This window comes from Orbicella franksi, chromosome 10 (genome assembly GCF_964199315.1).
Source record: "Orbicella franksi chromosome 10, jaOrbFran1.1, whole genome shotgun sequence".
Classification (NCBI taxonomy): domain Eukaryota; kingdom Metazoa; phylum Cnidaria; class Anthozoa; order Scleractinia; family Merulinidae; genus Orbicella; species Orbicella franksi.
Window position 1 is genome coordinate 743,556 of NC_138154.1, and position 27,425 is coordinate 770,980.

Below are 27,425 nucleotides of genomic sequence, written 5' to 3' on the forward strand. Positions count from 1 at the left end.
CACACAGTTCTATGTTGAACTTTAATTTGCGTTACCTTAGTGATGTAAAACAGAAGTTAAGAGTTGCAATAATAGCTGACATTTTTTTTGATCAAAGTTCTGTGTATGTAAAGTGTTGGGTTTTAGGTGTCGAGCGTTGATCAAATTAAGCGCTTGCAAACAAGGCCGTCGAGATAAGAGTTAAATTATGGTGTGTGTTTTCAAGACCAATCTGTTAACAATTTTAAGTTGGAATAGTCTTTCAGTAGGCAAATGAGATGACTGAGACAACTATAACTTTTTTTTTTATAAGAACGTTAAGGCTGAGATTAACCAAGATTTTAAGAACATTCTCCCAGAACATTCCTCGGGTTGAGAGTCGGTTAAGAACGTTTTTATTCCGCTACTCTGTCGATTAGATGACAAGCATAAAATAAGGGTGACAAAAAAATGTAAACTAACCCAACTACTTACGGGCACGCTTTGTATAACATTAACAATGGTTTTCCTATTGCATGACACACATCTCGGCTTGTAGTAATCAGCAGTAGTTCTTATTCATAACTGTTGCATTCTTTCTGTAGCACGCGCCAGCGAATATCTAGATTTGCAAACTGCATGATGAATACACCCACATAGTAAATAAGTTTACTGCCGGACATTTGGATTGCTCTTTCGCTTTTGCCGCCTTCCTGGCCGAACCGAGCAGGACCACTAGACAACGTCTCGAACACTCGTAGGTACTTATTAGATCTTGTAATAAAAGCCGTAGAGAATATATATGAAAGTCACACAAGAGATTAACTCGCTAAGACTGTTTTAAGTCACTTTTATCGACTTCCAGCTGATAAATATAATACACTGGACTTTCGGTTTAAAACCAACGCGCGCATGCCTAATTATTGTACGCCTTGTGTTTTTCTCTATGTGTGTACTGCAGGCAACTTTACATTGATTTCATTAGTTTTGTTTTGTAGTTGAAGCGAATGCCTAACAGGAGGTAGTTTTTGGTAACTTTGATGTATTGCTATAAGGCCGCTTATCTTTGTATTGGAACATGACTGTTATCAACATTTGGTGGCTCCTAAAAGAGCCGTTTTGAGTTTGTTATTAAGCTGGGAGCTTAATGTTGTTTCTTCTCCGCCTTCTTGGGTAGAAGCACTGCTTGTATGTTGGGAAGAACTCCACCCTGAGCGATAGTCACACCAGCAAGAAGTTTGTTTAACTCTTCATCGTTTCGAACGGCTAACTGCAGGTGACGAGGGATGATCCTGGTTTTCTTGTTGTCCCGAGCAGCATTTCCAGCTAACTCGAGAATCTCAGCACTCAGATACTCCAGTACGGCAGCCAAGTAGACTGGAGCACCTGCGCCGACACGCTCGCCGTAGTTGCCTTTGCGAAGGAGACGATGGATACGACCAACAGGAAACTGAAGTCCTGCCCGGGATGAACGGCTCTTAGACTTGGTGCCCGGAGCTTTGCCTTTTCCTCGACCTGTCATTTTCACTTTCTGAATGTTCTCTTTGCTTGTTATCTCTGGCAAAGTTGAGTTGAACGATTTTGTTCTAGTCTAGTCAGCCCGAAACTATGACCCGGATTTTTATTTGATTTTTCTTCAAATCAGAGGATCAAAGCGCACCAATCAAAACCGCGCCGTACTCCGAACAAAAGATAATTAGCAGGCAAAATGCGCTGTCGGTAGCGTCGGCCTATGGGTAGTTGTCAGTTAATGAAATAACCAATCGGCGAAAGGCAATTTCGATCCGCATACTAATTAATCCTCCTGGATAATTTGTAATAAATAGCAGTTAAGTTACCGTGGCATGTTCAAAGCTGATCTCATCGGATCATCTAGAATTCCAACCAATTTTTCAGAGAAGCCAGATAAACATGGCACCGAAAGTTCCAGCAGCAAAGAAAGGCGAGAAGCGAGCGGGAAAAACTAAGTCGGCGGCAGTTGATGGTTCGGCCAAGAAAAAGAGGAAGGGAAAGAGAAAGGAGAGCTATGCGATCTACATCTACAAGGTCCTTAAGCAAGTTCATCCCGATACGGGTATTTCTAGCAAGGCCATGGGTATCATGAATTCGTTTGTGAATGATATCTTCGAGCGTATCGCCAATGAGTCTTCCCGCCTGGCGCACTACAACAAGAAGTCGACCATCAGCTCCCGCGAGATCCAGACCGCCATCAGGTTGCTTCTGCCCGGAGAACTTGCAAAGCATGCTGTCAGCGAAGGCACTAAGGCTGTCACCAAGTATACCAGCAGCAAGTAAACATCGACTCCAGCGTTGATTCACAACAAAAACGGCTCCTTTAGGAGCCACCACATGTCATAAAAAGCAATGTCCAACGTGTCAGTTCTTTAGTTATTAACCCCTTCTGCTCCTTTAATCGCCACACTACACAAGGCTTTCTTTTAAGCTTTCAGATTTGAGATAACTATTAGATTTAAGAGAAATATATACATAGAGTTTTTGTGTGTGTGTGTTTTTTTTTTTGCAAAATAAAACTGTTTACAGCAATGAATGGCCCAGTTCAAGTTCTTTATGCTTTTCTTTATAAAGGATAGCTCGGAACGCTGCCTGTCAGTTTTTCACGCAAACTTTCCGTGTGCCGTCAACGTTTATCGTGGACTATTATAAGACTCCCCGCGAAAATCAACAAGCCAGTGGCACCTAATGTCATGTTCTCCGCGCGCGCATAATTTAACAGGCAGTTTCCGCGCGCTTAGCTTCCGTTTGTTACGTTGCAATGAACACTCGCACGAAGTATCATGTAATGGTTTTCACACTGAAGAAAGCCTATGCCCGAAGAGTTTGTAACTTTTCACAAGATGCTGAACCTTTGACATTTTTCAACCTTATCGGTTTTCAGTTTTTATTTTCTTTTGATTTTTTAGACCGAAGTTCACGGCTAAGTTCACGTTCTCCGCACGCGCTCGAGTGTTTCACTCCATCTCTGGTCAAGCATCAGAGAAACTTATTAAACAACGCTCAAGATCTCTTTTGTTTGGTTTTTTTTTTTTGCGAGATCTATCTTACGTCTTATTGACAAGAGCATTTTCTTTGCAGCTTTCGGGCGTTGATCTTCGATTGCCTGTTTTTTTTTTTTTTTTTATCCTGTGTGAGTGCGAGTGTGTGTGTTGCACCTAGTTTTACTTTGTTATTTCGTCAAATATATGGAGGGAAATATATGTTTTGTTTTTTTTTTCAAGTTGGTCATTGCTTTTGTTTATTTGGTGGCTCCTAAAAGAGCCGTTTGGTTTACTGGACGCCGGGCGAAGATATCTCTTCGTTTACTTCTTCTTGGTCACCTTAGCTTTCTTGACTGCGGCCGGCTTTTTAACTTCTTTCTTTGTGCTAGGTTTCTTCGCAGCTACCTTCGGCTTTGTTGGTGACTTTGTGCCTGATGGCTTCTTGACTGCAGGCTTCTTGGACGTATCTTTCTTGGATGACGGACTTTTTGTAGAAGAGTTTTTCGTAGAAGAAGTCTCTTTCTTGGCCGCAGGTTTCTTTGTGGAAGCTTTCGTTGTAGCAGCGGGTTTCTTTGGCTTAGCCAGCGGCTTTTTACTCGGCGCAGCAGACTTTCTGGTCGGCTTTTTCTGCTCTTTTGGTAGCTTAAATGATCCTGAAGCTCCCACTCCCTTGGTGTGGATGAAGGTTCCATTGGCTGTACCCTTCTTCAGAGCTGTCTTGACGTGATGAGATGCTGTATCTCCCACCTTGTAGTTGGCCTTAACGTACTTCTCGATCGCTTGGCGTGAAGAACCGTTGCGATCTTTCAACGTGAGAATAGCAGTCTTAATCATCTCTTCGTATTTCGGATGTTCGGCAGGGGTTTTGGTCATCTTTCGCTTAGCGTTGTCTGACATTCTGCTAGTTTCTGTCGGTCTACTGAACTGTGAATTGTGTGACTCTTTCGAGAAATTCGAGGCACGTTGTTAGCATTGTAAGTTTTTACTTGTAAATGCGGACCGCAGAGAGAACAAGCCCGGCAAAGTTAGTAACGGACGTTGTTATTCTGTGTTTCTTTCATGCAAATACTTGGGAATAAATTGCTTGGTACACAGTTTTATTTGAGTTTTTCATTGAAATACTTTATTAAAACCTTTTTAAAGAGACCGAGGTACAGTCTTTTTTCCAACAACACGATAAAACTCGAAGTGAATCGACCGACATGTAAAGGCAAACGCTGTCTAATGCGAAGAAACGCTAGAAAGAATGATATTGGACTGATGTTTTGTTGACGTTTGGTCAGTTTGTTGGTTGGTTAGTTTCATTGGTTTATTCGTTGATTTGTTAGTTCTATCCTTCGTTTGTTCGTTGGTTTGTTTGTTCGTTCGTTCCTTCGCTCATTGTTCGTTCTTTCCTTCGTTTGTTGGTTCGTTTATTTGTTAGTTCTTTCCATCGTCTGTTTGTTGACTGGTTCGCGTATTCGTTAGTTCTATCCTTCGTTTGTTGGATTTTTCGTTCATTTGTTTGTTCGTTTTCAACACAGCTTTGACGTCAGAAAAAGAAATGTGGAACGTGTTAAGACAGAACCTTGCTAAAAGTTAAGGGTACAATTTATTGGTCATTGACTTTATCTTCAAGTGGTGGCTCCTAAAGGAGCCGTTTTAGTTTTAAGTATGTGAAGCGTAAGCTCACTTAAGCACGCTCGCCTCTGATTCGTCTGGCCAACTGGATATCCTTTGGCATAATGGTGACACGTTTGGCGTGGATAGCGCACAGGTTGGTATCCTCAAACAAGCCCACTAGATAGGCTTCACTGGCCTCTTGGAGAGCTAGGACGGCAGAGCTTTGAAAGCGCAGGTCCGTTTTGAAATCCTGCGCAATCTCTCGCACAAGACGCTGAAAAGGCAGCTTGCGGATGAGTAGTTCTGTAGATTTCTGATAACGGCGAATTTCTCGGAGAGCAACTGTTCCGGGTCTGTAACGATGAGGTTTCTTGACACCACCAGTAGCAGGAGCGCTCTTCCGGGCTGCTTTTGTAGCTAGCTGCTTACGAGGAGCTTTTCCACCAGTCGATTTTCGAGCCGTTTGCTTGGTACGAGCCATGACTGAAAGTAGAGATTTGACGTTTTGAAAGCGATCAAAAAGTTTTGATTTGTTTCACCACCATTGAGTAAAATCGATTTATAACAGAAAGCCCGTGATCCGATTGGCTGATTAATGACGCATGTGATTGGCTGTGAGAAATTTGCTTTTCTGTTGTGAAGAAGATGCGGCTGAACTTTCGATCTTAGGCAGCTTGTTGCTAGAAATTTGAAAATGACTCGAAAGCATGCGGAATATTACGGAATTGTGGGCACTGTGATATAGATATATATATATTTCCTGTTTAGTTTAAGTCTGACTTTGTTAACAAGAAATGAGAATTTCTCGTAACAGTTTTCCTTAACGGGCAAGTAAGTTATCCAAAGTAAGGCATGCCGAGTATAAATATTCATGAGACTGTCGGCAAAGCGTTCGCCTTTGCTTTGTTTTGAAAGTTACGTTTCCCGAGAGGTACAACTGGACAAACTAAAGCGCCAGCAAAGTCGGCAGGGTTCGTTAACTCGCAGTTTCGCTACTGGATTATCTAAAACAAGTCATGTCTGGACGCGGTAAAGGAGGCAAAGGTCTAGGAAAGGGCGGCGCTAAGCGTCATCGTAAAATTTTAAGAGACAACATCCAGGGCATAACCAAGCCTGCTATCCGTCGTCTAGCTCGCCGCGGTGGTGTGAAGCGTATCTCTGGTCTGATCTACGAAGAGACTCGCGGAGTCCTGAAAGTCTTCCTTGAGAACGTCATACGTGATGCTGTGACCTACACCGAGCACGCCAAACGAAAGACAGTGACAGCCATGGACGTGGTCTACGCTCTCAAACGCCAAGGACGTACTCTCTACGGATTTGGTGGTTAGGGAAGTGCCTGACTACAAGCTCCCCCTTAAAAAAACGGCTCCTTTAGGAGCCAACAAGTCTAACGAAAGTCCCGACCAGCAATAAATGCGATTCATTTTTAACAACAGCAACACACAGTTCTATGTTGAACTTTAATTTGCGTTACCTTAGTGATGTAAAACAGAAGTTAAGAGTTGCAATAATAGCTGACATTTTTTTTGATCAAAGTTCTGTGTATGTAAAGTGTTGGGTTTTAGGTGTCGAGCGTTGATCAAATTAAGCGCTTGCAAACAAGGCCGTCGAGATAAGAGTTAAATTATGGTGTGTGTTTTCAAGACCAATCTGTTAACAATTTTAAGTTGGAATAGTCTTTCAGTAGGCAAATGAGATGACTGAGACAACTATAACTTTTTTTTTTATAAGAACGTTAAGGCTGAGATTAACCAAGATTTTAAGAACATTCTCCCAGAACATTCCTCGGGTTGAGAGTCGGTTAAGAACGTTTTTATTCCGCTACTCTGTCGATTAGATGACAAGCATAAAATAAGGGTGACAAAAAAATGTAAACTAACCCAACTACTTACGGGCACGCTTTGTATAACATTAACAATGGTTTTCCTATTGCATGACACACATCTCGGCTTGTAGTAATCAGCAGTAGTTCTTATTCATAACTGTTGCATTCTTTCTGTAGCACGCGCCAGCGAATATCTAGATTTGCAAACTGCATGATGAATACACCCACATAGTAAATAAGTTTACTGCCGGACATTTGGATTGCTCTTTCGCTTTTGCCGCCTTCCTGGCCGAACCGAGCAGGACCACTAGACAACGTCTCGAACACTCGTAGGTACTTATTAGATCTTGTAATAAAAGCCGTAGAGAATATATATGAAAGTCACACAAGAGATTAACTCGCTAAGACTGTTTTAAGTCACTTTTATCGACTTCCAGCTGATAAATATAATACACTGGACTTTCGGTTTAAAACCAACGCGCGCATGCCTAATTATTGTACGCCTTGTGTTTTTCTCTATGTGTGTACTGCAGGCAACTTTACATTGATTTCATTAGTTTTGTTTTGTAGTTGAAGCGAATGCCTAACAGGAGGTAGTTTTTGGTAACTTTGATGTATTGCTATAAGGCCGCTTATCTTTGTATTGGAACATGACTGTTATCAACATTTGGTGGCTCCTAAAAGAGCCGTTTTGAGTTTGTTATTAAGCTGGGAGCTTAATGTTGTTTCTTCTCCGCCTTCTTGGGTAGAAGCACTGCTTGTATGTTGGGAAGAACTCCACCCTGAGCGATAGTCACACCAGCAAGAAGTTTGTTTAACTCTTCATCGTTTCGAACGGCTAACTGCAGGTGACGAGGGATGATCCTGGTTTTCTTGTTGTCCCGAGCAGCATTTCCAGCTAACTCGAGAATCTCAGCACTCAGATACTCCAGTACGGCAGCCAAGTAGACTGGAGCACCTGCGCCGACACGCTCGCCGTAGTTGCCTTTGCGAAGGAGACGATGGATACGACCAACAGGAAACTGAAGTCCTGCCCGGGATGAACGGCTCTTAGACTTGGTGCCCGGAGCTTTGCCTTTTCCTCGACCTGTCATTTTCACTTTCTGAATGTTCTCTTTGCTTGTTATCTCTGGCAAAGTTGAGTTGAACGATTTTGTTCTAGTCTAGTCAGCCCGAAACTATGACCCGGATTTTTATTTGATTTTTCTTCAAATCAGAGGATCAAAGCGCACCAATCAAAACCGCGCCGTACTCCGAACAAAAGATAATTAGCAGGCAAAATGCGCTGTCGGTAGCGTCGGCCTATGGGTAGTTGTCAGTTAATGAAATAACCAATCGGCGAAAGGCAATTTCGATCCGCATACTAATTAATCCTCCTGGATAATTTGTAATAAATAGCAGTTAAGTTACCGTGGCATGTTCAAAGCTGATCTCATCGGATCATCTAGAATTCCAACCAATTTTTCAGAGAAGCCAGATAAACATGGCACCGAAAGTTCCAGCAGCAAAGAAAGGCGAGAAGCGAGCGGGAAAAACTAAGTCGGCGGCAGTTGATGGTTCGGCCAAGAAAAAGAGGAAGGGAAAGAGAAAGGAGAGCTATGCGATCTACATCTACAAGGTCCTTAAGCAAGTTCATCCCGATACGGGTATTTCTAGCAAGGCCATGGGTATCATGAATTCGTTTGTGAATGATATCTTCGAGCGTATCGCCAATGAGTCTTCCCGCCTGGCGCACTACAACAAGAAGTCGACCATCAGCTCCCGCGAGATCCAGACCGCCATCAGGTTGCTTCTGCCCGGAGAACTTGCAAAGCATGCTGTCAGCGAAGGCACTAAGGCTGTCACCAAGTATACCAGCAGCAAGTAAACATCGACTCCAGCGTTGATTCACAACAAAAACGGCTCCTTTAGGAGCCACCACATGTCATAAAAAGCAATGTCCAACGTGTCAGTTCTTTAGTTATTAACCCCTTCTGCTCCTTTAATCGCCACACTACACAAGGCTTTCTTTTAAGCTTTCAGATTTGAGATAACTATTAGATTTAAGAGAAATATATACATAGAGTTTTTGTGTGTGTGTGTTTTTTTTTTTGCAAAATAAAACTGTTTACAGCAATGAATGGCCCAGTTCAAGTTCTTTATGCTTTTCTTTATAAAGGATAGCTCGGAACGCTGCCTGTCAGTTTTTCACGCAAACTTTCCGTGTGCCGTCAACGTTTATCGTGGACTATTATAAGACTCCCCGCGAAAATCAACAAGCCAGTGGCACCTAATGTCATGTTCTCCGCGCGCGCATAATTTAACAGGCAGTTTCCGCGCGCTTAGCTTCCGTTTGTTACGTTGCAATGAACACTCGCACGAAGTATCATGTAATGGTTTTCACACTGAAGAAAGCCTATGCCCGAAGAGTTTGTAACTTTTCACAAGATGCTGAACCTTTGACATTTTTCAACCTTATCGGTTTTCAGTTTTTATTTTCTTTTGATTTTTTAGACCGAAGTTCACGGCTAAGTTCACGTTCTCCGCACGCGCTCGAGTGTTTCACTCCATCTCTGGTCAAGCATCAGAGAAACTTATTAAACAACGCTCAAGATCTCTTTTGTTTGGTTTTTTTTTTTTGCGAGATCTATCTTACGTCTTATTGACAAGAGCATTTTCTTTGCAGCTTTCGGGCGTTGATCTTCGATTGCCTGTTTTTTTTTTTTTTTTTATCCTGTGTGAGTGCGAGTGTGTGTGTTGCACCTAGTTTTACTTTGTTATTTCGTCAAATATATGGAGGGAAATATATGTTTTGTTTTTTTTTTCAAGTTGGTCATTGCTTTTGTTTATTTGGTGGCTCCTAAAAGAGCCGTTTGGTTTACTGGACGCCGGGCGAAGATATCTCTTCGTTTACTTCTTCTTGGTCACCTTAGCTTTCTTGACTGCGGCCGGCTTTTTAACTTCTTTCTTTGTGCTAGGTTTCTTCGCAGCTACCTTCGGCTTTGTTGGTGACTTTGTGCCTGATGGCTTCTTGACTGCAGGCTTCTTGGACGTATCTTTCTTGGATGACGGACTTTTTGTAGAAGAGTTTTTCGTAGAAGAAGTCTCTTTCTTGGCCGCAGGTTTCTTTGTGGAAGCTTTCGTTGTAGCAGCGGGTTTCTTTGGCTTAGCCAGCGGCTTTTTACTCGGCGCAGCAGACTTTCTGGTCGGCTTTTTCTGCTCTTTTGGTAGCTTAAATGATCCTGAAGCTCCCACTCCCTTGGTGTGGATGAAGGTTCCATTGGCTGTACCCTTCTTCAGAGCTGTCTTGACGTGATGAGATGCTGTATCTCCCACCTTGTAGTTGGCCTTAACGTACTTCTCGATCGCTTGGCGTGAAGAACCGTTGCGATCTTTCAACGTGAGAATAGCAGTCTTAATCATCTCTTCGTATTTCGGATGTTCGGCAGGGGTTTTGGTCATCTTTCGCTTAGCGTTGTCTGACATTCTGCTAGTTTCTGTCGGTCTACTGAACTGTGAATTGTGTGACTCTTTCGAGAAATTCGAGGCACGTTGTTAGCATTGTAAGTTTTTACTTGTAAATGCGGACCGCAGAGAGAACAAGCCCGGCAAAGTTAGTAACGGACGTTGTTATTCTGTGTTTCTTTCATGCAAATACTTGGGAATAAATTGCTTGGTACACAGTTTTATTTGAGTTTTTCATTGAAATACTTTATTAAAACCTTTTTAAAGAGACCGAGGTACAGTCTTTTTTCCAACAACACGATAAAACTCGAAGTGAATCGACCGACATGTAAAGGCAAACGCTGTCTAATGCGAAGAAACGCTAGAAAGAATGATATTGGACTGATGTTTTGTTGACGTTTGGTCAGTTTGTTGGTTGGTTAGTTTCATTGGTTTATTCGTTGATTTGTTAGTTCTATCCTTCGTTTGTTCGTTGGTTTGTTTGTTCGTTCGTTCCTTCGCTCATTGTTCGTTCTTTCCTTCGTTTGTTGGTTCGTTTATTTGTTAGTTCTTTCCATCGTCTGTTTGTTGACTGGTTCGCGTATTCGTTAGTTCTATCCTTCGTTTGTTGGATTTTTCGTTCATTTGTTTGTTCGTTTTCAACACAGCTTTGACGTCAGAAAAAGAAATGTGGAACGTGTTAAGACAGAACCTTGCTAAAAGTTAAGGGTACAATTTATTGGTCATTGACTTTATCTTCAAGTGGTGGCTCCTAAAGGAGCCGTTTTAGTTTTAAGTATGTGAAGCGTAAGCTCACTTAAGCACGCTCGCCTCTGATTCGTCTGGCCAACTGGATATCCTTTGGCATAATGGTGACACGTTTGGCGTGGATAGCGCACAGGTTGGTATCCTCAAACAAGCCCACTAGATAGGCTTCACTGGCCTCTTGGAGAGCTAGGACGGCAGAGCTTTGAAAGCGCAGGTCCGTTTTGAAATCCTGCGCAATCTCTCGCACAAGACGCTGAAAAGGCAGCTTGCGGATGAGTAGTTCTGTAGATTTCTGATAACGGCGAATTTCTCGGAGAGCAACTGTTCCGGGTCTGTAACGATGAGGTTTCTTGACACCACCAGTAGCAGGAGCGCTCTTCCGGGCTGCTTTTGTAGCTAGCTGCTTACGAGGAGCTTTTCCACCAGTCGATTTTCGAGCCGTTTGCTTGGTACGAGCCATGACTGAAAGTAGAGATTTGACGTTTTGAAAGCGATCAAAAAGTTTTGATTTGTTTCACCACCATTGAGTAAAATCGATTTATAACAGAAAGCCCGTGATCCGATTGGCTGATTAATGACGCATGTGATTGGCTGTGAGAAATTTGCTTTTCTGTTGTGAAGAAGATGCGGCTGAACTTTCGATCTTAGGCAGCTTGTTGCTAGAAATTTGAAAATGACTCGAAAGCATGCGGAATATTACGGAATTGTGGGCACTGTGATATAGATATATATATATTTCCTGTTTAGTTTAAGTCTGACTTTGTTAACAAGAAATGAGAATTTCTCGTAACAGTTTTCCTTAACGGGCAAGTAAGTTATCCAAAGTAAGGCATGCCGAGTATAAATATTCATGAGACTGTCGGCAAAGCGTTCGCCTTTGCTTTGTTTTGAAAGTTACGTTTCCCGAGAGGTACAACTGGACAAACTAAAGCGCCAGCAAAGTCGGCAGGGTTCGTTAACTCGCAGTTTCGCTACTGGATTATCTAAAACAAGTCATGTCTGGACGCGGTAAAGGAGGCAAAGGTCTAGGAAAGGGCGGCGCTAAGCGTCATCGTAAAATTTTAAGAGACAACATCCAGGGCATAACCAAGCCTGCTATCCGTCGTCTAGCTCGCCGCGGTGGTGTGAAGCGTATCTCTGGTCTGATCTACGAAGAGACTCGCGGAGTCCTGAAAGTCTTCCTTGAGAACGTCATACGTGATGCTGTGACCTACACCGAGCACGCCAAACGAAAGACAGTGACAGCCATGGACGTGGTCTACGCTCTCAAACGCCAAGGACGTACTCTCTACGGATTTGGTGGTTAGGGAAGTGCCTGACTACAAGCTCCCCCTTAAAAAAACGGCTCCTTTAGGAGCCAACAAGTCTAACGAAAGTCCCGACCAGCAATAAATGCGATTCATTTTTAACAACAGCAACACACAGTTCTATGTTGAACTTTAATTTGCGTTACCTTAGTGATGTAAAACAGAAGTTAAGAGTTGCAATAATAGCTGACATTTTTTTTGATCAAAGTTCTGTGTATGTAAAGTGTTGGGTTTTAGGTGTCGAGCGTTGATCAAATTAAGCGCTTGCAAACAAGGCCGTCGAGATAAGAGTTAAATTATGGTGTGTGTTTTCAAGACCAATCTGTTAACAATTTTAAGTTGGAATAGTCTTTCAGTAGGCAAATGAGATGACTGAGACAACTATAACTTTTTTTTTTATAAGAACGTTAAGGCTGAGATTAACCAAGATTTTAAGAACATTCTCCCAGAACATTCCTCGGGTTGAGAGTCGGTTAAGAACGTTTTTATTCCGCTACTCTGTCGATTAGATGACAAGCATAAAATAAGGGTGACAAAAAAATGTAAACTAACCCAACTACTTACGGGCACGCTTTGTATAACATTAACAATGGTTTTCCTATTGCATGACACACATCTCGGCTTGTAGTAATCAGCAGTAGTTCTTATTCATAACTGTTGCATTCTTTCTGTAGCACGCGCCAGCGAATATCTAGATTTGCAAACTGCATGATGAATACACCCACATAGTAAATAAGTTTACTGCCGGACATTTGGATTGCTCTTTCGCTTTTGCCGCCTTCCTGGCCGAACCGAGCAGGACCACTAGACAACGTCTCGAACACTCGTAGGTACTTATTAGATCTTGTAATAAAAGCCGTAGAGAATATATATGAAAGTCACACAAGAGATTAACTCGCTAAGACTGTTTTAAGTCACTTTTATCGACTTCCAGCTGATAAATATAATACACTGGACTTTCGGTTTAAAACCAACGCGCGCATGCCTAATTATTGTACGCCTTGTGTTTTTCTCTATGTGTGTACTGCAGGCAACTTTACATTGATTTCATTAGTTTTGTTTTGTAGTTGAAGCGAATGCCTAACAGGAGGTAGTTTTTGGTAACTTTGATGTATTGCTATAAGGCCGCTTATCTTTGTATTGGAACATGACTGTTATCAACATTTGGTGGCTCCTAAAAGAGCCGTTTTGAGTTTGTTATTAAGCTGGGAGCTTAATGTTGTTTCTTCTCCGCCTTCTTGGGTAGAAGCACTGCTTGTATGTTGGGAAGAACTCCACCCTGAGCGATAGTCACACCAGCAAGAAGTTTGTTTAACTCTTCATCGTTTCGAACGGCTAACTGCAGGTGACGAGGGATGATCCTGGTTTTCTTGTTGTCCCGAGCAGCATTTCCAGCTAACTCGAGAATCTCAGCACTCAGATACTCCAGTACGGCAGCCAAGTAGACTGGAGCACCTGCGCCGACACGCTCGCCGTAGTTGCCTTTGCGAAGGAGACGATGGATACGACCAACAGGAAACTGAAGTCCTGCCCGGGATGAACGGCTCTTAGACTTGGTGCCCGGAGCTTTGCCTTTTCCTCGACCTGTCATTTTCACTTTCTGAATGTTCTCTTTGCTTGTTATCTCTGGCAAAGTTGAGTTGAACGATTTTGTTCTAGTCTAGTCAGCCCGAAACTATGACCCGGATTTTTATTTGATTTTTCTTCAAATCAGAGGATCAAAGCGCACCAATCAAAACCGCGCCGTACTCCGAACAAAAGATAATTAGCAGGCAAAATGCGCTGTCGGTAGCGTCGGCCTATGGGTAGTTGTCAGTTAATGAAATAACCAATCGGCGAAAGGCAATTTCGATCCGCATACTAATTAATCCTCCTGGATAATTTGTAATAAATAGCAGTTAAGTTACCGTGGCATGTTCAAAGCTGATCTCATCGGATCATCTAGAATTCCAACCAATTTTTCAGAGAAGCCAGATAAACATGGCACCGAAAGTTCCAGCAGCAAAGAAAGGCGAGAAGCGAGCGGGAAAAACTAAGTCGGCGGCAGTTGATGGTTCGGCCAAGAAAAAGAGGAAGGGAAAGAGAAAGGAGAGCTATGCGATCTACATCTACAAGGTCCTTAAGCAAGTTCATCCCGATACGGGTATTTCTAGCAAGGCCATGGGTATCATGAATTCGTTTGTGAATGATATCTTCGAGCGTATCGCCAATGAGTCTTCCCGCCTGGCGCACTACAACAAGAAGTCGACCATCAGCTCCCGCGAGATCCAGACCGCCATCAGGTTGCTTCTGCCCGGAGAACTTGCAAAGCATGCTGTCAGCGAAGGCACTAAGGCTGTCACCAAGTATACCAGCAGCAAGTAAACATCGACTCCAGCGTTGATTCACAACAAAAACGGCTCCTTTAGGAGCCACCACATGTCATAAAAAGCAATGTCCAACGTGTCAGTTCTTTAGTTATTAACCCCTTCTGCTCCTTTAATCGCCACACTACACAAGGCTTTCTTTTAAGCTTTCAGATTTGAGATAACTATTAGATTTAAGAGAAATATATACATAGAGTTTTTGTGTGTGTGTGTTTTTTTTTTTGCAAAATAAAACTGTTTACAGCAATGAATGGCCCAGTTCAAGTTCTTTATGCTTTTCTTTATAAAGGATAGCTCGGAACGCTGCCTGTCAGTTTTTCACGCAAACTTTCCGTGTGCCGTCAACGTTTATCGTGGACTATTATAAGACTCCCCGCGAAAATCAACAAGCCAGTGGCACCTAATGTCATGTTCTCCGCGCGCGCATAATTTAACAGGCAGTTTCCGCGCGCTTAGCTTCCGTTTGTTACGTTGCAATGAACACTCGCACGAAGTATCATGTAATGGTTTTCACACTGAAGAAAGCCTATGCCCGAAGAGTTTGTAACTTTTCACAAGATGCTGAACCTTTGACATTTTTCAACCTTATCGGTTTTCAGTTTTTATTTTCTTTTGATTTTTTAGACCGAAGTTCACGGCTAAGTTCACGTTCTCCGCACGCGCTCGAGTGTTTCACTCCATCTCTGGTCAAGCATCAGAGAAACTTATTAAACAACGCTCAAGATCTCTTTTGTTTGGTTTTTTTTTTTTGCGAGATCTATCTTACGTCTTATTGACAAGAGCATTTTCTTTGCAGCTTTCGGGCGTTGATCTTCGATTGCCTGTTTTTTTTTTTTTTTTTATCCTGTGTGAGTGCGAGTGTGTGTGTTGCACCTAGTTTTACTTTGTTATTTCGTCAAATATATGGAGGGAAATATATGTTTTGTTTTTTTTTTCAAGTTGGTCATTGCTTTTGTTTATTTGGTGGCTCCTAAAAGAGCCGTTTGGTTTACTGGACGCCGGGCGAAGATATCTCTTCGTTTACTTCTTCTTGGTCACCTTAGCTTTCTTGACTGCGGCCGGCTTTTTAACTTCTTTCTTTGTGCTAGGTTTCTTCGCAGCTACCTTCGGCTTTGTTGGTGACTTTGTGCCTGATGGCTTCTTGACTGCAGGCTTCTTGGACGTATCTTTCTTGGATGACGGACTTTTTGTAGAAGAGTTTTTCGTAGAAGAAGTCTCTTTCTTGGCCGCAGGTTTCTTTGTGGAAGCTTTCGTTGTAGCAGCGGGTTTCTTTGGCTTAGCCAGCGGCTTTTTACTCGGCGCAGCAGACTTTCTGGTCGGCTTTTTCTGCTCTTTTGGTAGCTTAAATGATCCTGAAGCTCCCACTCCCTTGGTGTGGATGAAGGTTCCATTGGCTGTACCCTTCTTCAGAGCTGTCTTGACGTGATGAGATGCTGTATCTCCCACCTTGTAGTTGGCCTTAACGTACTTCTCGATCGCTTGGCGTGAAGAACCGTTGCGATCTTTCAACGTGAGAATAGCAGTCTTAATCATCTCTTCGTATTTCGGATGTTCGGCAGGGGTTTTGGTCATCTTTCGCTTAGCGTTGTCTGACATTCTGCTAGTTTCTGTCGGTCTACTGAACTGTGAATTGTGTGACTCTTTCGAGAAATTCGAGGCACGTTGTTAGCATTGTAAGTTTTTACTTGTAAATGCGGACCGCAGAGAGAACAAGCCCGGCAAAGTTAGTAACGGACGTTGTTATTCTGTGTTTCTTTCATGCAAATACTTGGGAATAAATTGCTTGGTACACAGTTTTATTTGAGTTTTTCATTGAAATACTTTATTAAAACCTTTTTAAAGAGACCGAGGTACAGTCTTTTTTCCAACAACACGATAAAACTCGAAGTGAATCGACCGACATGTAAAGGCAAACGCTGTCTAATGCGAAGAAACGCTAGAAAGAATGATATTGGACTGATGTTTTGTTGACGTTTGGTCAGTTTGTTGGTTGGTTAGTTTCATTGGTTTATTCGTTGATTTGTTAGTTCTATCCTTCGTTTGTTCGTTGGTTTGTTTGTTCGTTCGTTCCTTCGCTCATTGTTCGTTCTTTCCTTCGTTTGTTGGTTCGTTTATTTGTTAGTTCTTTCCATCGTCTGTTTGTTGACTGGTTCGCGTATTCGTTAGTTCTATCCTTCGTTTGTTGGATTTTTCGTTCATTTGTTTGTTCGTTTTCAACACAGCTTTGACGTCAGAAAAAGAAATGTGGAACGTGTTAAGACAGAACCTTGCTAAAAGTTAAGGGTACAATTTATTGGTCATTGACTTTATCTTCAAGTGGTGGCTCCTAAAGGAGCCGTTTTAGTTTTAAGTATGTGAAGCGTAAGCTCACTTAAGCACGCTCGCCTCTGATTCGTCTGGCCAACTGGATATCCTTTGGCATAATGGTGACACGTTTGGCGTGGATAGCGCACAGGTTGGTATCCTCAAACAAGCCCACTAGATAGGCTTCACTGGCCTCTTGGAGAGCTAGGACGGCAGAGCTTTGAAAGCGCAGGTCCGTTTTGAAATCCTGCGCAATCTCTCGCACAAGACGCTGAAAAGGCAGCTTGCGGATGAGTAGTTCTGTAGATTTCTGATAACGGCGAATTTCTCGGAGAGCAACTGTTCCGGGTCTGTAACGATGAGGTTTCTTGACACCACCAGTAGCAGGAGCGCTCTTCCGGGCTGCTTTTGTAGCTAGCTGCTTACGAGGAGCTTTTCCACCAGTCGATTTTCGAGCCGTTTGCTTGGTACGAGCCATGACTGAAAGTAGAGATTTGACGTTTTGAAAGCGATCAAAAAGTTTTGATTTGTTTCACCACCATTGAGTAAAATCGATTTATAACAGAAAGCCCGTGATCCGATTGGCTGATTAATGACGCATGTGATTGGCTGTGAGAAATTTGCTTTTCTGTTGTGAAGAAGATGCGGCTGAACTTTCGATCTTAGGCAGCTTGTTGCTAGAAATTTGAAAATGACTCGAAAGCATGCGGAATATTACGGAATTGTGGGCACTGTGATATAGATATATATATATTTCCTGTTTAGTTTAAGTCTGACTTTGTTAACAAGAAATGAGAATTTCTCGTAACAGTTTTCCTTAACGGGCAAGTAAGTTATCCAAAGTAAGGCATGCCGAGTATAAATATTCATGAGACTGTCGGCAAAGCGTTCGCCTTTGCTTTGTTTTGAAAGTTACGTTTCCCGAGAGGTACAACTGGACAAACTAAAGCGCCAGCAAAGTCGGCAGGGTTCGTTAACTCGCAGTTTCGCTACTGGATTATCTAAAACAAGTCATGTCTGGACGCGGTAAAGGAGGCAAAGGTCTAGGAAAGGGCGGCGCTAAGCGTCATCGTAAAATTTTAAGAGACAACATCCAGGGCATAACCAAGCCTGCTATCCGTCGTCTAGCTCGCCGCGGTGGTGTGAAGCGTATCTCTGGTCTGATCTACGAAGAGACTCGCGGAGTCCTGAAAGTCTTCCTTGAGAACGTCATACGTGATGCTGTGACCTACACCGAGCACGCCAAACGAAAGACAGTGACAGCCATGGACGTGGTCTACGCTCTCAAACGCCAAGGACGTACTCTCTACGGATTTGGTGGTTAGGGAAGTGCCTGACTACAAGCTCCCCCTTAAAAAAACGGCTCCTTTAGGAGCCAACAAGTCTAACGAAAGTCCCGACCAGCAATAAATGCGATTCATTTTTAACAACAGCAACACACAGTTCTATGTTGAACTTTAATTTGCGTTACCTTAGTGATGTAAAACAGAAGTTAAGAGTTGCAATAATAGCTGACATTTTTTTTGATCAAAGTTCTGTGTATGTAAAGTGTTGGGTTTTAGGTGTCGAGCGTTGATCAAATTAAGCGCTTGCAAACAAGGCCGTCGAGATAAGAGTTAAATTATGGTGTGTGTTTTCAAGACCAATCTGTTAACAATTTTAAGTTGGAATAGTCTTTCAGTAGGCAAATGAGATGACTGAGACAACTATAACTTTTTTTTTTATAAGAACGTTAAGGCTGAGATTAACCAAGATTTTAAGAACATTCTCCCAGAACATTCCTCGGGTTGAGAGTCGGTTAAGAACGTTTTTATTCCGCTACTCTGTCGATTAGATGACAAGCATAAAATAAGGGTGACAAAAAAATGTAAACTAACCCAACTACTTACGGGCACGCTTTGTATAACATTAACAATGGTTTTCCTATTGCATGACACACATCTCGGCTTGTAGTAATCAGCAGTAGTTCTTATTCATAACTGTTGCATTCTTTCTGTAGCACGCGCCAGCGAATATCTAGATTTGCAAACTGCATGATGAATACACCCACATAGTAAATAAGTTTACTGCCGGACATTTGGATTGCTCTTTCGCTTTTGCCGCCTTCCTGGCCGAACCGAGCAGGACCACTAGACAACGTCTCGAACACTCGTAGGTACTTATTAGATCTTGTAATAAAAGCCGTAGAGAATATATATGAAAGTCACACAAGAGATTAACTCGCTAAGACTGTTTTAAGTCACTTTTATCGACTTCCAGCTGATAAATATAATACACTGGACTTTCGGTTTAAAACCAACGCGCGCATGCCTAATTATTGTACGCCTTGTGTTTTTCTCTATGTGTGTACTGCAGGCAACTTTACATTGATTTCATTAGTTTTGTTTTGTAGTTGAAGCGAATGCCTAACAGGAGGTAGTTTTTGGTAACTTTGATGTATTGCTATAAGGCCGCTTATCTTTGTATTGGAACATGACTGTTATCAACATTTGGTGGCTCCTAAAAGAGCCGTTTTGAGTTTGTTATTAAGCTGGGAGCTTAATGTTGTTTCTTCTCCGCCTTCTTGGGTAGAAGCACTGCTTGTATGTTGGGAAGAACTCCACCCTGAGCGATAGTCACACCAGCAAGAAGTTTGTTTAACTCTTCATCGTTTCGAACGGCTAACTGCAGGTGACGAGGGATGATCCTGGTTTTCTTGTTGTCCCGAGCAGCATTTCCAGCTAACTCGAGAATCTCAGCACTCAGATACTCCAGTACGGCAGCCAAGTAGACTGGAGCACCTGCGCCGACACGCTCGCCGTAGTTGCCTTTGCGAAGGAGACGATGGATACGACCAACAGGAAACTGAAGTCCTGCCCGGGATGAACGGCTCTTAGACTTGGTGCCCGGAGCTTTGCCTTTTCCTCGACCTGTCATTTTCACTTTCTGAATGTTCTCTTTGCTTGTTATCTCTGGCAAAGTTGAGTTGAACGATTTTGTTCTAGTCTAGTCAGCCCGAAACTATGACCCGGATTTTTATTTGATTTTTCTTCAAATCAGAGGATCAAAGCGCACCAATCAAAACCGCGCCGTACTCCGAACAAAAGATAATTAGCAGGCAAAATGCGCTGTCGGTAGCGTCGGCCTATGGGTAGTTGTCAGTTAATGAAATAACCAATCGGCGAAAGGCAATTTCGATCCGCATACTAATTAATCCTCCTGGATAATTTGTAATAAATAGCAGTTAAGTTACCGTGGCATGTTCAAAGCTGATCTCATCGGATCATCTAGAATTCCAACCAATTTTTCAGAGAAGCCAGATAAACATGGCACCGAAAGTTCCAGCAGCAAAGAAAGGCGAGAAGCGAGCGGGAAAAACTAAGTCGGCGGCAGTTGATGGTTCGGCCAAGAAAAAGAGGAAGGGAAAGAGAAAGGAGAGCTATGCGATCTACATCTACAAGGTCCTTAAGCAAGTTCATCCCGATACGGGTATTTCTAGCAAGGCCATGGGTATCATGAATTCGTTTGTGAATGATATCTTCGAGCGTATCGCCAATGAGTCTTCCCGCCTGGCGCACTACAACAAGAAGTCGACCATCAGCTCCCGCGAGATCCAGACCGCCATCAGGTTGCTTCTGCCCGGAGAACTTGCAAAGCATGCTGTCAGCGAAGGCACTAAGGCTGTCACCAAGTATACCAGCAGCAAGTAAACATCGACTCCAGCGTTGATTCACAACAAAAACGGCTCCTTTAGGAGCCACCACATGTCATAAAAAGCAATGTCCAACGTGTCAGTTCTTTAGTTATTAACCCCTTCTGCTCCTTTAATCGCCACACTACACAAGGCTTTCTTTTAAGCTTTCAGATTTGAGATAACTATTAGATTTAAGAGAAATATATACATAGAGTTTTTGTGTGTGTGTGTTTTTTTTTTTGCAAAATAAAACTGTTTACAGCAATGAATGGCCCAGTTCAAGTTCTTTATGCTTTTCTTTATAAAGGATAGCTCGGAACGCTGCCTGTCAGTTTTTCACGCAAACTTTCCGTGTGCCGTCAACGTTTATCGTGGACTATTATAAGACTCCCCGCGAAAATCAACAAGCCAGTGGCACCTAATGTCATGTTCTCCGCGCGCGCATAATTTAACAGGCAGTTTCCGCGCGCTTAGCTTCCGTTTGTTACGTTGCAATGAACACTCGCACGAAGTATCATGTAATGGTTTTCACACTGAAGAAAGCCTATGCCCGAAGAGTTTGTAACTTTTCACAAGATGCTGAACCTTTGACATTTTTCAACCTTATCGGTTTTCAGTTTTTATTTTCTTTTGATTTTTTAGACCGAAGTTCACGGCTAAGTTCACGTTCTCCGCACGCGCTCGAGTGTTTCACTCCATCTCTGGTCAAGCATCAGAGAAACTTATTAAACAACGCTCAAGATCTCTTTTGTTTGGTTTTTTTTTTTTGCGAGATCTATCTTACGTCTTATTGACAAGAGCATTTTCTTTGCAGCTTTCGGGCGTTGATCTTCGATTGCCTGTTTTTTTTTTTTTTTTTATCCTGTGTGAGTGCGAGTGTGTGTGTTGCACCTAGTTTTACTTTGTTATTTCGTCAAATATATGGAGGGAAATATATGTTTTGTTTTTTTTTTCAAGTTGGTCATTGCTTTTGTTTATTTGGTGGCTCCTAAAAGAGCCGTTTGGTTTACTGGACGCCGGGCGAAGATATCTCTTCGTTTACTTCTTCTTGGTCACCTTAGCTTTCTTGACTGCGGCCGGCTTTTTAACTTCTTTCTTTGTGCTAGGTTTCTTCGCAGCTACCTTCGGCTTTGTTGGTGACTTTGTGCCTGATGGCTTCTTGACTGCAGGCTTCTTGGACGTATCTTTCTTGGATGACGGACTTTTTGTAGAAGAGTTTTTCGTAGAAGAAGTCTCTTTCTTGGCCGCAGGTTTCTTTGTGGAAGCTTTCGTTGTAGCAGCGGGTTTCTTTGGCTTAGCCAGCGGCTTTTTACTCGGCGCAGCAGACTTTCTGGTCGGCTTTTTCTGCTCTTTTGGTAGCTTAAATGATCCTGAAGCTCCCACTCCCTTGGTGTGGATGAAGGTTCCATTGGCTGTACCCTTCTTCAGAGCTGTCTTGACGTGATGAGATGCTGTATCTCCCACCTTGTAGTTGGCCTTAACGTACTTCTCGATCGCTTGGCGTGAAGAACCGTTGCGATCTTTCAACGTGAGAATAGCAGTCTTAATCATCTCTTCGTATTTCGGATGTTCGGCAGGGGTTTTGGTCATCTTTCGCTTAGCGTTGTCTGACATTCTGCTAGTTTCTGTCGGTCTACTGAACTGTGAATTGTGTGACTCTTTCGAGAAATTCGAGGCACGTTGTTAGCATTGTAAGTTTTTACTTGTAAATGCGGACCGCAGAGAGAACAAGCCCGGCAAAGTTAGTAACGGACGTTGTTATTCTGTGTTTCTTTCATGCAAATACTTGGGAATAAATTGCTTGGTACACAGTTTTATTTGAGTTTTTCATTGAAATACTTTATTAAAACCTTTTTAAAGAGACCGAGGTACAGTCTTTTTTCCAACAACACGATAAAACTCGAAGTGAATCGACCGACATGTAAAGGCAAACGCTGTCTAATGCGAAGAAACGCTAGAAAGAATGATATTGGACTGATGTTTTGTTGACGTTTGGTCAGTTTGTTGGTTGGTTAGTTTCATTGGTTTATTCGTTGATTTGTTAGTTCTATCCTTCGTTTGTTCGTTGGTTTGTTTGTTCGTTCGTTCCTTCGCTCATTGTTCGTTCTTTCCTTCGTTTGTTGGTTCGTTTATTTGTTAGTTCTTTCCATCGTCTGTTTGTTGACTGGTTCGCGTATTCGTTAGTTCTATCCTTCGTTTGTTGGATTTTTCGTTCATTTGTTTGTTCGTTTTCAACACAGCTTTGACGTCAGAAAAAGAAATGTGGAACGTGTTAAGACAGAACCTTGCTAAAAGTTAAGGGTACAATTTATTGGTCATTGACTTTATCTTCAAGTGGTGGCTCCTAAAGGAGCCGTTTTAGTTTTAAGTATGTGAAGCGTAAGCTCACTTAAGCACGCTCGCCTCTGATTCGTCTGGCCAACTGGATATCCTTTGGCATAATGGTGACACGTTTGGCGTGGATAGCGCACAGGTTGGTATCCTCAAACAAGCCCACTAGATAGGCTTCACTGGCCTCTTGGAGAGCTAGGACGGCAGAGCTTTGAAAGCGCAGGTCCGTTTTGAAATCCTGCGCAATCTCTCGCACAAGACGCTGAAAAGGCAGCTTGCGGATGAGTAGTTCTGTAGATTTCTGATAACGGCGAATTTCTCGGAGAGCAACTGTTCCGGGTCTGTAACGATGAGGTTTCTTGACACCACCAGTAGCAGGAGCGCTCTTCCGGGCTGCTTTTGTAGCTAGCTGCTTACGAGGAGCTTTTCCACCAGTCGATTTTCGAGCCGTTTGCTTGGTACGAGCCATGACTGAAAGTAGAGATTTGACGTTTTGAAAGCGATCAAAAAGTTTTGATTTGTTTCACCACCATTGAGTAAAATCGATTTATAACAGAAAGCCCGTGATCCGATTGGCTGATTAATGACGCATGTGATTGGCTGTGAGAAATTTGCTTTTCTGTTGTGAAGAAGATGCGGCTGAACTTTCGATCTTAGGCAGCTTGTTGCTAGAAATTTGAAAATGACTCGAAAGCATGCGGAATATTACGGAATTGTGGGCACTGTGATATAGATATATATATATTTCCTGTTTAGTTTAAGTCTGACTTTGTTAACAAGAAATGAGAATTTCTCGTAACAGTTTTCCTTAACGGGCAAGTAAGTTATCCAAAGTAAGGCATGCCGAGTATAAATATTCATGAGACTGTCGGCAAAGCGTTCGCCTTTGCTTTGTTTTGAAAGTTACGTTTCCCGAGAGGTACAACTGGACAAACTAAAGCGCCAGCAAAGTCGGCAGGGTTCGTTAACTCGCAGTTTCGCTACTGGATTATCTAAAACAAGTCATGTCTGGACGCGGTAAAGGAGGCAAAGGTCTAGGAAAGGGCGGCGCTAAGCGTCATCGTAAAATTTTAAGAGACAACATCCAGGGCATAACCAAGCCTGCTATCCGTCGTCTAGCTCGCCGCGGTGGTGTGAAGCGTATCTCTGGTCTGATCTACGAAGAGACTCGCGGAGTCCTGAAAGTCTTCCTTGAGAACGTCATACGTGATGCTGTGACCTACACCGAGCACGCCAAACGAAAGACAGTGACAGCCATGGACGTGGTCTACGCTCTCAAACGCCAAGGACGTACTCTCTACGGATTTGGTGGTTAGGGAAGTGCCTGACTACAAGCTCCCCCTTAAAAAAACGGCTCCTTTAGGAGCCAACAAGTCTAACGAAAGTCCCGACCAGCAATAAATGCGATTCATTTTTAACAACAGCAACACACAGTTCTATGTTGAACTTTAATTTGCGTTACCTTAGTGATGTAAAACAGAAGTTAAGAGTTGCAATAATAGCTGACATTTTTTTTGATCAAAGTTCTGTGTATGTAAAGTGTTGGGTTTTAGGTGTCGAGCGTTGATCAAATTAAGCGCTTGCAAACAAGGCCGTCGAGATAAGAGTTAAATTATGGTGTGTGTTTTCAAGACCAATCTGTTAACAATTTTAAGTTGGAATAGTCTTTCAGTAGGCAAATGAGATGACTGAGACAACTATAACTTTTTTTTTTATAAGAACGTTAAGGCTGAGATTAACCAAGATTTTAAGAACATTCTCCCAGAACATTCCTCGGGTTGAGAGTCGGTTAAGAACGTTTTTATTCCGCTACTCTGTCGATTAGATGACAAGCATAAAATAAGGGTGACAAAAAAATGTAAACTAACCCAACTACTTACGGGCACGCTTTGTATAACATTAACAATGGTTTTCCTATTGCATGACACACATCTCGGCTTGTAGTAATCAGCAGTAGTTCTTATTCATAACTGTTGCATTCTTTCTGTAGCACGCGCCAGCGAATATCTAGATTTGCAAACTGCATGATGAATACACCCACATAGTAAATAAGTTTACTGCCGGACATTTGGATTGCTCTTTCGCTTTTGCCGCCTTCCTGGCCGAACCGAGCAGGACCACTAGACAACGTCTCGAACACTCGTAGGTACTTATTAGATCTTGTAATAAAAGCCGTAGAGAATATATATGAAAGTCACACAAGAGATTAACTCGCTAAGACTGTTTTAAGTCACTTTTATCGACTTCCAGCTGATAAATATAATACACTGGACTTTCGGTTTAAAACCAACGCGCGCATGCCTAATTATTGTACGCCTTGTGTTTTTCTCTATGTGTGTACTGCAGGCAACTTTACATTGATTTCATTAGTTTTGTTTTGTAGTTGAAGCGAATGCCTAACAGGAGGTAGTTTTTGGTAACTTTGATGTATTGCTATAAGGCCGCTTATCTTTGTATTGGAACATGACTGTTATCAACATTTGGTGGCTCCTAAAAGAGCCGTTTTGAGTTTGTTATTAAGCTGGGAGCTTAATGTTGTTTCTTCTCCGCCTTCTTGGGTAGAAGCACTGCTTGTATGTTGGGAAGAACTCCACCCTGAGCGATAGTCACACCAGCAAGAAGTTTGTTTAACTCTTCATCGTTTCGAACGGCTAACTGCAGGTGACGAGGGATGATCCTGGTTTTCTTGTTGTCCCGAGCAGCATTTCCAGCTAACTCGAGAATCTCAGCACTCAGATACTCCAGTACGGCAGCCAAGTAGACTGGAGCACCTGCGCCGACACGCTCGCCGTAGTTGCCTTTGCGAAGGAGACGATGGATACGACCAACAGGAAACTGAAGTCCTGCCCGGGATGAACGGCTCTTAGACTTGGTGCCCGGAGCTTTGCCTTTTCCTCGACCTGTCATTTTCACTTTCTGAATGTTCTCTTTGCTTGTTATCTCTGGCAAAGTTGAGTTGAACGATTTTGTTCTAGTCTAGTCAGCCCGAAACTATGACCCGGATTTTTATTTGATTTTTCTTCAAATCAGAGGATCAAAGCGCACCAATCAAAACCGCGCCGTACTCCGAACAAAAGATAATTAGCAGGCAAAATGCGCTGTCGGTAGCGTCGGCCTATGGGTAGTTGTCAGTTAATGAAATAACCAATCGGCGAAAGGCAATTTCGATCCGCATACTAATTAATCCTCCTGGATAATTTGTAATAAATAGCAGTTAAGTTACCGTGGCATGTTCAAAGCTGATCTCATCGGATCATCTAGAATTCCAACCAATTTTTCAGAGAAGCCAGATAAACATGGCACCGAAAGTTCCAGCAGCAAAGAAAGGCGAGAAGCGAGCGGGAAAAACTAAGTCGGCGGCAGTTGATGGTTCGGCCAAGAAAAAGAGGAAGGGAAAGAGAAAGGAGAGCTATGCGATCTACATCTACAAGGTCCTTAAGCAAGTTCATCCCGATACGGGTATTTCTAGCAAGGCCATGGGTATCATGAATTCGTTTGTGAATGATATCTTCGAGCGTATCGCCAATGAGTCTTCCCGCCTGGCGCACTACAACAAGAAGTCGACCATCAGCTCCCGCGAGATCCAGACCGCCATCAGGTTGCTTCTGCCCGGAGAACTTGCAAAGCATGCTGTCAGCGAAGGCACTAAGGCTGTCACCAAGTATACCAGCAGCAAGTAAACATCGACTCCAGCGTTGATTCACAACAAAAACGGCTCCTTTAGGAGCCACCACATGTCATAAAAAGCAATGTCCAACGTGTCAGTTCTTTAGTTATTAACCCCTTCTGCTCCTTTAATCGCCACACTACACAAGGCTTTCTTTTAAGCTTTCAGATTTGAGATAACTATTAGATTTAAGAGAAATATATACATAGAGTTTTTGTGTGTGTGTGTTTTTTTTTTTGCAAAATAAAACTGTTTACAGCAATGAATGGCCCAGTTCAAGTTCTTTATGCTTTTCTTTATAAAGGATAGCTCGGAACGCTGCCTGTCAGTTTTTCACGCAAACTTTCCGTGTGCCGTCAACGTTTATCGTGGACTATTATAAGACTCCCCGCGAAAATCAACAAGCCAGTGGCACCTAATGTCATGTTCTCCGCGCGCGCATAATTTAACAGGCAGTTTCCGCGCGCTTAGCTTCCGTTTGTTACGTTGCAATGAACACTCGCACGAAGTATCATGTAATGGTTTTCACACTGAAGAAAGCCTATGCCCGAAGAGTTTGTAACTTTTCACAAGATGCTGAACCTTTGACATTTTTCAACCTTATCGGTTTTCAGTTTTTATTTTCTTTTGATTTTTTAGACCGAAGTTCACGGCTAAGTTCACGTTCTCCGCACGCGCTCGAGTGTTTCACTCCATCTCTGGTCAAGCATCAGAGAAACTTATTAAACAACGCTCAAGATCTCTTTTGTTTGGTTTTTTTTTTTTGCGAGATCTATCTTACGTCTTATTGACAAGAGCATTTTCTTTGCAGCTTTCGGGCGTTGATCTTCGATTGCCTGTTTTTTTTTTTTTTTTTATCCTGTGTGAGTGCGAGTGTGTGTGTTGCACCTAGTTTTACTTTGTTATTTCGTCAAATATATGGAGGGAAATATATGTTTTGTTTTTTTTTTCAAGTTGGTCATTGCTTTTGTTTATTTGGTGGCTCCTAAAAGAGCCGTTTGGTTTACTGGACGCCGGGCGAAGATATCTCTTCGTTTACTTCTTCTTGGTCACCTTAGCTTTCTTGACTGCGGCCGGCTTTTTAACTTCTTTCTTTGTGCTAGGTTTCTTCGCAGCTACCTTCGGCTTTGTTGGTGACTTTGTGCCTGATGGCTTCTTGACTGCAGGCTTCTTGGACGTATCTTTCTTGGATGACGGACTTTTTG

General features: G+C 42.6%; 9 protein-coding genes and 9 pseudogenes across 9 annotated transcripts; 7 read left to right on the top strand and 11 right to left on the bottom strand.

Annotated features, from left to right (window-relative positions):
• Positions 1-878: 878 nt before the first annotated feature.
• On the bottom strand, positions 879-1,818 carry LOC145499634 (histone H2A pseudogene; annotated as a pseudogene).
• Positions 1,819-1,849: 31 nt separating this feature from the next.
• LOC145499640 (histone H2B.1 pseudogene) lies at positions 1,850-3,086 on the top strand (annotated as a pseudogene).
• Positions 3,087-3,161: 75 nt separating this feature from the next.
• On the bottom strand, positions 3,162-4,092 carry LOC145499635 (uncharacterized). The gene has a single exon (XM_081479156.1). It carries the CDS (start codon positions 3,849-3,851, stop codon positions 3,276-3,278), a length of 576 nt encoding a protein of 191 aa, XP_081335282.1. The 5' UTR covers positions 3,852-4,092; the 3' UTR covers positions 3,162-3,275.
• Positions 4,093-4,510: 418 nt separating this feature from the next.
• On the bottom strand, positions 4,511-5,271 carry LOC145499637 (histone H3-like). The gene has a single exon (XM_081479158.1). The coding sequence runs from the start codon at positions 5,035-5,037 to the stop codon at positions 4,627-4,629; it is 411 nt and encodes a 136-aa protein (XP_081335284.1). The 5' UTR covers positions 5,038-5,271; the 3' UTR covers positions 4,511-4,626.
• Positions 5,272-5,362: 91 nt separating this feature from the next.
• Positions 5,363-11,986, top strand: LOC145500179 (uncharacterized). The gene is made up of 3 exons (XM_081479662.1): positions 5,363-5,882; positions 9,339-9,634; positions 11,535-11,986. Exons 1-3 carry the CDS (start codon positions 5,573-5,575, stop codon positions 11,877-11,879), a joined length of 951 nt encoding a protein of 316 aa, XP_081335788.1. The 5' UTR covers positions 5,363-5,572; the 3' UTR covers positions 11,880-11,986.
• On the bottom strand, positions 6,874-7,813 carry LOC145499641 (histone H2A pseudogene; annotated as a pseudogene).
• LOC145499639 (histone H2B.1 pseudogene) lies at positions 7,845-8,445 on the top strand (annotated as a pseudogene).
• On the bottom strand, positions 9,256-10,087 carry LOC145499636 (uncharacterized). The gene has a single exon (XM_081479157.1). It carries the CDS (start codon positions 9,844-9,846, stop codon positions 9,271-9,273), a length of 576 nt encoding a protein of 191 aa, XP_081335283.1. The 5' UTR covers positions 9,847-10,087; the 3' UTR covers positions 9,256-9,270.
• Positions 10,506-11,262, bottom strand: LOC145499638 (histone H3-like). Its single transcript, XM_081479159.1, has one exon. The coding sequence runs from the start codon at positions 11,030-11,032 to the stop codon at positions 10,622-10,624; it is 411 nt and encodes a 136-aa protein (XP_081335285.1). The 5' UTR covers positions 11,033-11,262; the 3' UTR covers positions 10,506-10,621.
• An 882-nt stretch (positions 11,987-12,868) lies between the features above and the next one.
• Positions 12,869-13,808, bottom strand: LOC145499642 (histone H2A pseudogene; annotated as a pseudogene).
• A 31-nt stretch (positions 13,809-13,839) lies between these two features.
• LOC145499646 (histone H2B.1 pseudogene) lies at positions 13,840-15,076 on the top strand (annotated as a pseudogene).
• Positions 15,077-15,151: 75 nt separating this feature from the next.
• LOC145499644 (uncharacterized) lies at positions 15,152-16,082 on the bottom strand. The gene has a single exon (XM_081479162.1). The coding sequence runs from the start codon at positions 15,839-15,841 to the stop codon at positions 15,266-15,268; it is 576 nt and encodes a 191-aa protein (XP_081335288.1). The 5' UTR covers positions 15,842-16,082; the 3' UTR covers positions 15,152-15,265.
• A 418-nt stretch (positions 16,083-16,500) lies between these two features.
• LOC145499645 (histone H3-like) lies at positions 16,501-17,261 on the bottom strand. Its single transcript, XM_081479163.1, has one exon. The coding sequence runs from the start codon at positions 17,025-17,027 to the stop codon at positions 16,617-16,619; it is 411 nt and encodes a 136-aa protein (XP_081335289.1). The 5' UTR covers positions 17,028-17,261; the 3' UTR covers positions 16,501-16,616.
• Positions 17,262-17,352: 91 nt separating this feature from the next.
• On the top strand, positions 17,353-23,976 carry LOC145500180 (uncharacterized). Its single transcript, XM_081479663.1, has 3 exons — positions 17,353-17,872; positions 21,329-21,624; positions 23,525-23,976. Exons 1-3 carry the CDS (start codon positions 17,563-17,565, stop codon positions 23,867-23,869), a joined length of 951 nt encoding a protein of 316 aa, XP_081335789.1. The 5' UTR covers positions 17,353-17,562; the 3' UTR covers positions 23,870-23,976.
• On the top strand, positions 19,835-20,435 carry LOC145499647 (histone H2B.1 pseudogene; annotated as a pseudogene).
• Positions 21,246-22,077, bottom strand: LOC145499643 (uncharacterized). Its single transcript, XM_081479161.1, has one exon. It carries the CDS (start codon positions 21,834-21,836, stop codon positions 21,261-21,263), a length of 576 nt encoding a protein of 191 aa, XP_081335287.1. The 5' UTR covers positions 21,837-22,077; the 3' UTR covers positions 21,246-21,260.
• Positions 23,977-25,082: 1,106 nt separating the features above from the next.
• Positions 25,083-25,460, bottom strand: LOC145500181 (histone H2A pseudogene; annotated as a pseudogene).
• A 369-nt stretch (positions 25,461-25,829) lies between these two features.
• LOC145499648 (histone H2B.1 pseudogene) lies at positions 25,830-27,419 on the top strand (annotated as a pseudogene).
• Positions 27,420-27,425: the final 6 nt, after the last annotated feature.

Excerpts from the sequence above, each read along its gene's own strand:
- LOC145499635 (XM_081479156.1), bottom strand. The coding sequence starts at position 3,851 with ATGTCAGACAACGCTAAGCGAAAGATGACCAAAACCCCTGCCGAACAT.
- LOC145499637 (XM_081479158.1), bottom strand. The coding sequence starts at position 5,037 with ATGGCTCGTACCAAGCAAACGGCTCGAAAATCGACTGGTGGAAAAGCT.
- LOC145500179 (XM_081479662.1), top strand. The coding sequence starts at position 5,573 with ATGTCTGGACGCGGTAAAGGAGGCAAAGGTCTAGGAAAGGGCGGCGCT. Across the intron at positions 5,883-9,338 it reads TCTCTACGGATTTGGTGGTT|GTTTCTTCGCAGCTACCTTC; the intron begins AGGGAAGTGCCT and ends TCTTTGTGCTAG. Across the intron at positions 9,635-11,534 it reads CTCCCTTGGTGTGGATGAAG|GCAGTTTCGCTACTGGATTA; the intron begins GTTCCATTGGCT and ends GTTCGTTAACTC.
- LOC145499636 (XM_081479157.1), bottom strand. The coding sequence starts at position 9,846 with ATGTCAGACAACGCTAAGCGAAAGATGACCAAAACCCCTGCCGAACAT.
- LOC145499638 (XM_081479159.1), bottom strand. The coding sequence starts at position 11,032 with ATGGCTCGTACCAAGCAAACGGCTCGAAAATCGACTGGTGGAAAAGCT.
- LOC145499644 (XM_081479162.1), bottom strand. The coding sequence starts at position 15,841 with ATGTCAGACAACGCTAAGCGAAAGATGACCAAAACCCCTGCCGAACAT.
- LOC145499645 (XM_081479163.1), bottom strand. The coding sequence starts at position 17,027 with ATGGCTCGTACCAAGCAAACGGCTCGAAAATCGACTGGTGGAAAAGCT.
- LOC145500180 (XM_081479663.1), top strand. The coding sequence starts at position 17,563 with ATGTCTGGACGCGGTAAAGGAGGCAAAGGTCTAGGAAAGGGCGGCGCT. Across the intron at positions 17,873-21,328 it reads TCTCTACGGATTTGGTGGTT|GTTTCTTCGCAGCTACCTTC; the intron begins AGGGAAGTGCCT and ends TCTTTGTGCTAG. Across the intron at positions 21,625-23,524 it reads CTCCCTTGGTGTGGATGAAG|GCAGTTTCGCTACTGGATTA; the intron begins GTTCCATTGGCT and ends GTTCGTTAACTC.
- LOC145499643 (XM_081479161.1), bottom strand. The coding sequence starts at position 21,836 with ATGTCAGACAACGCTAAGCGAAAGATGACCAAAACCCCTGCCGAACAT.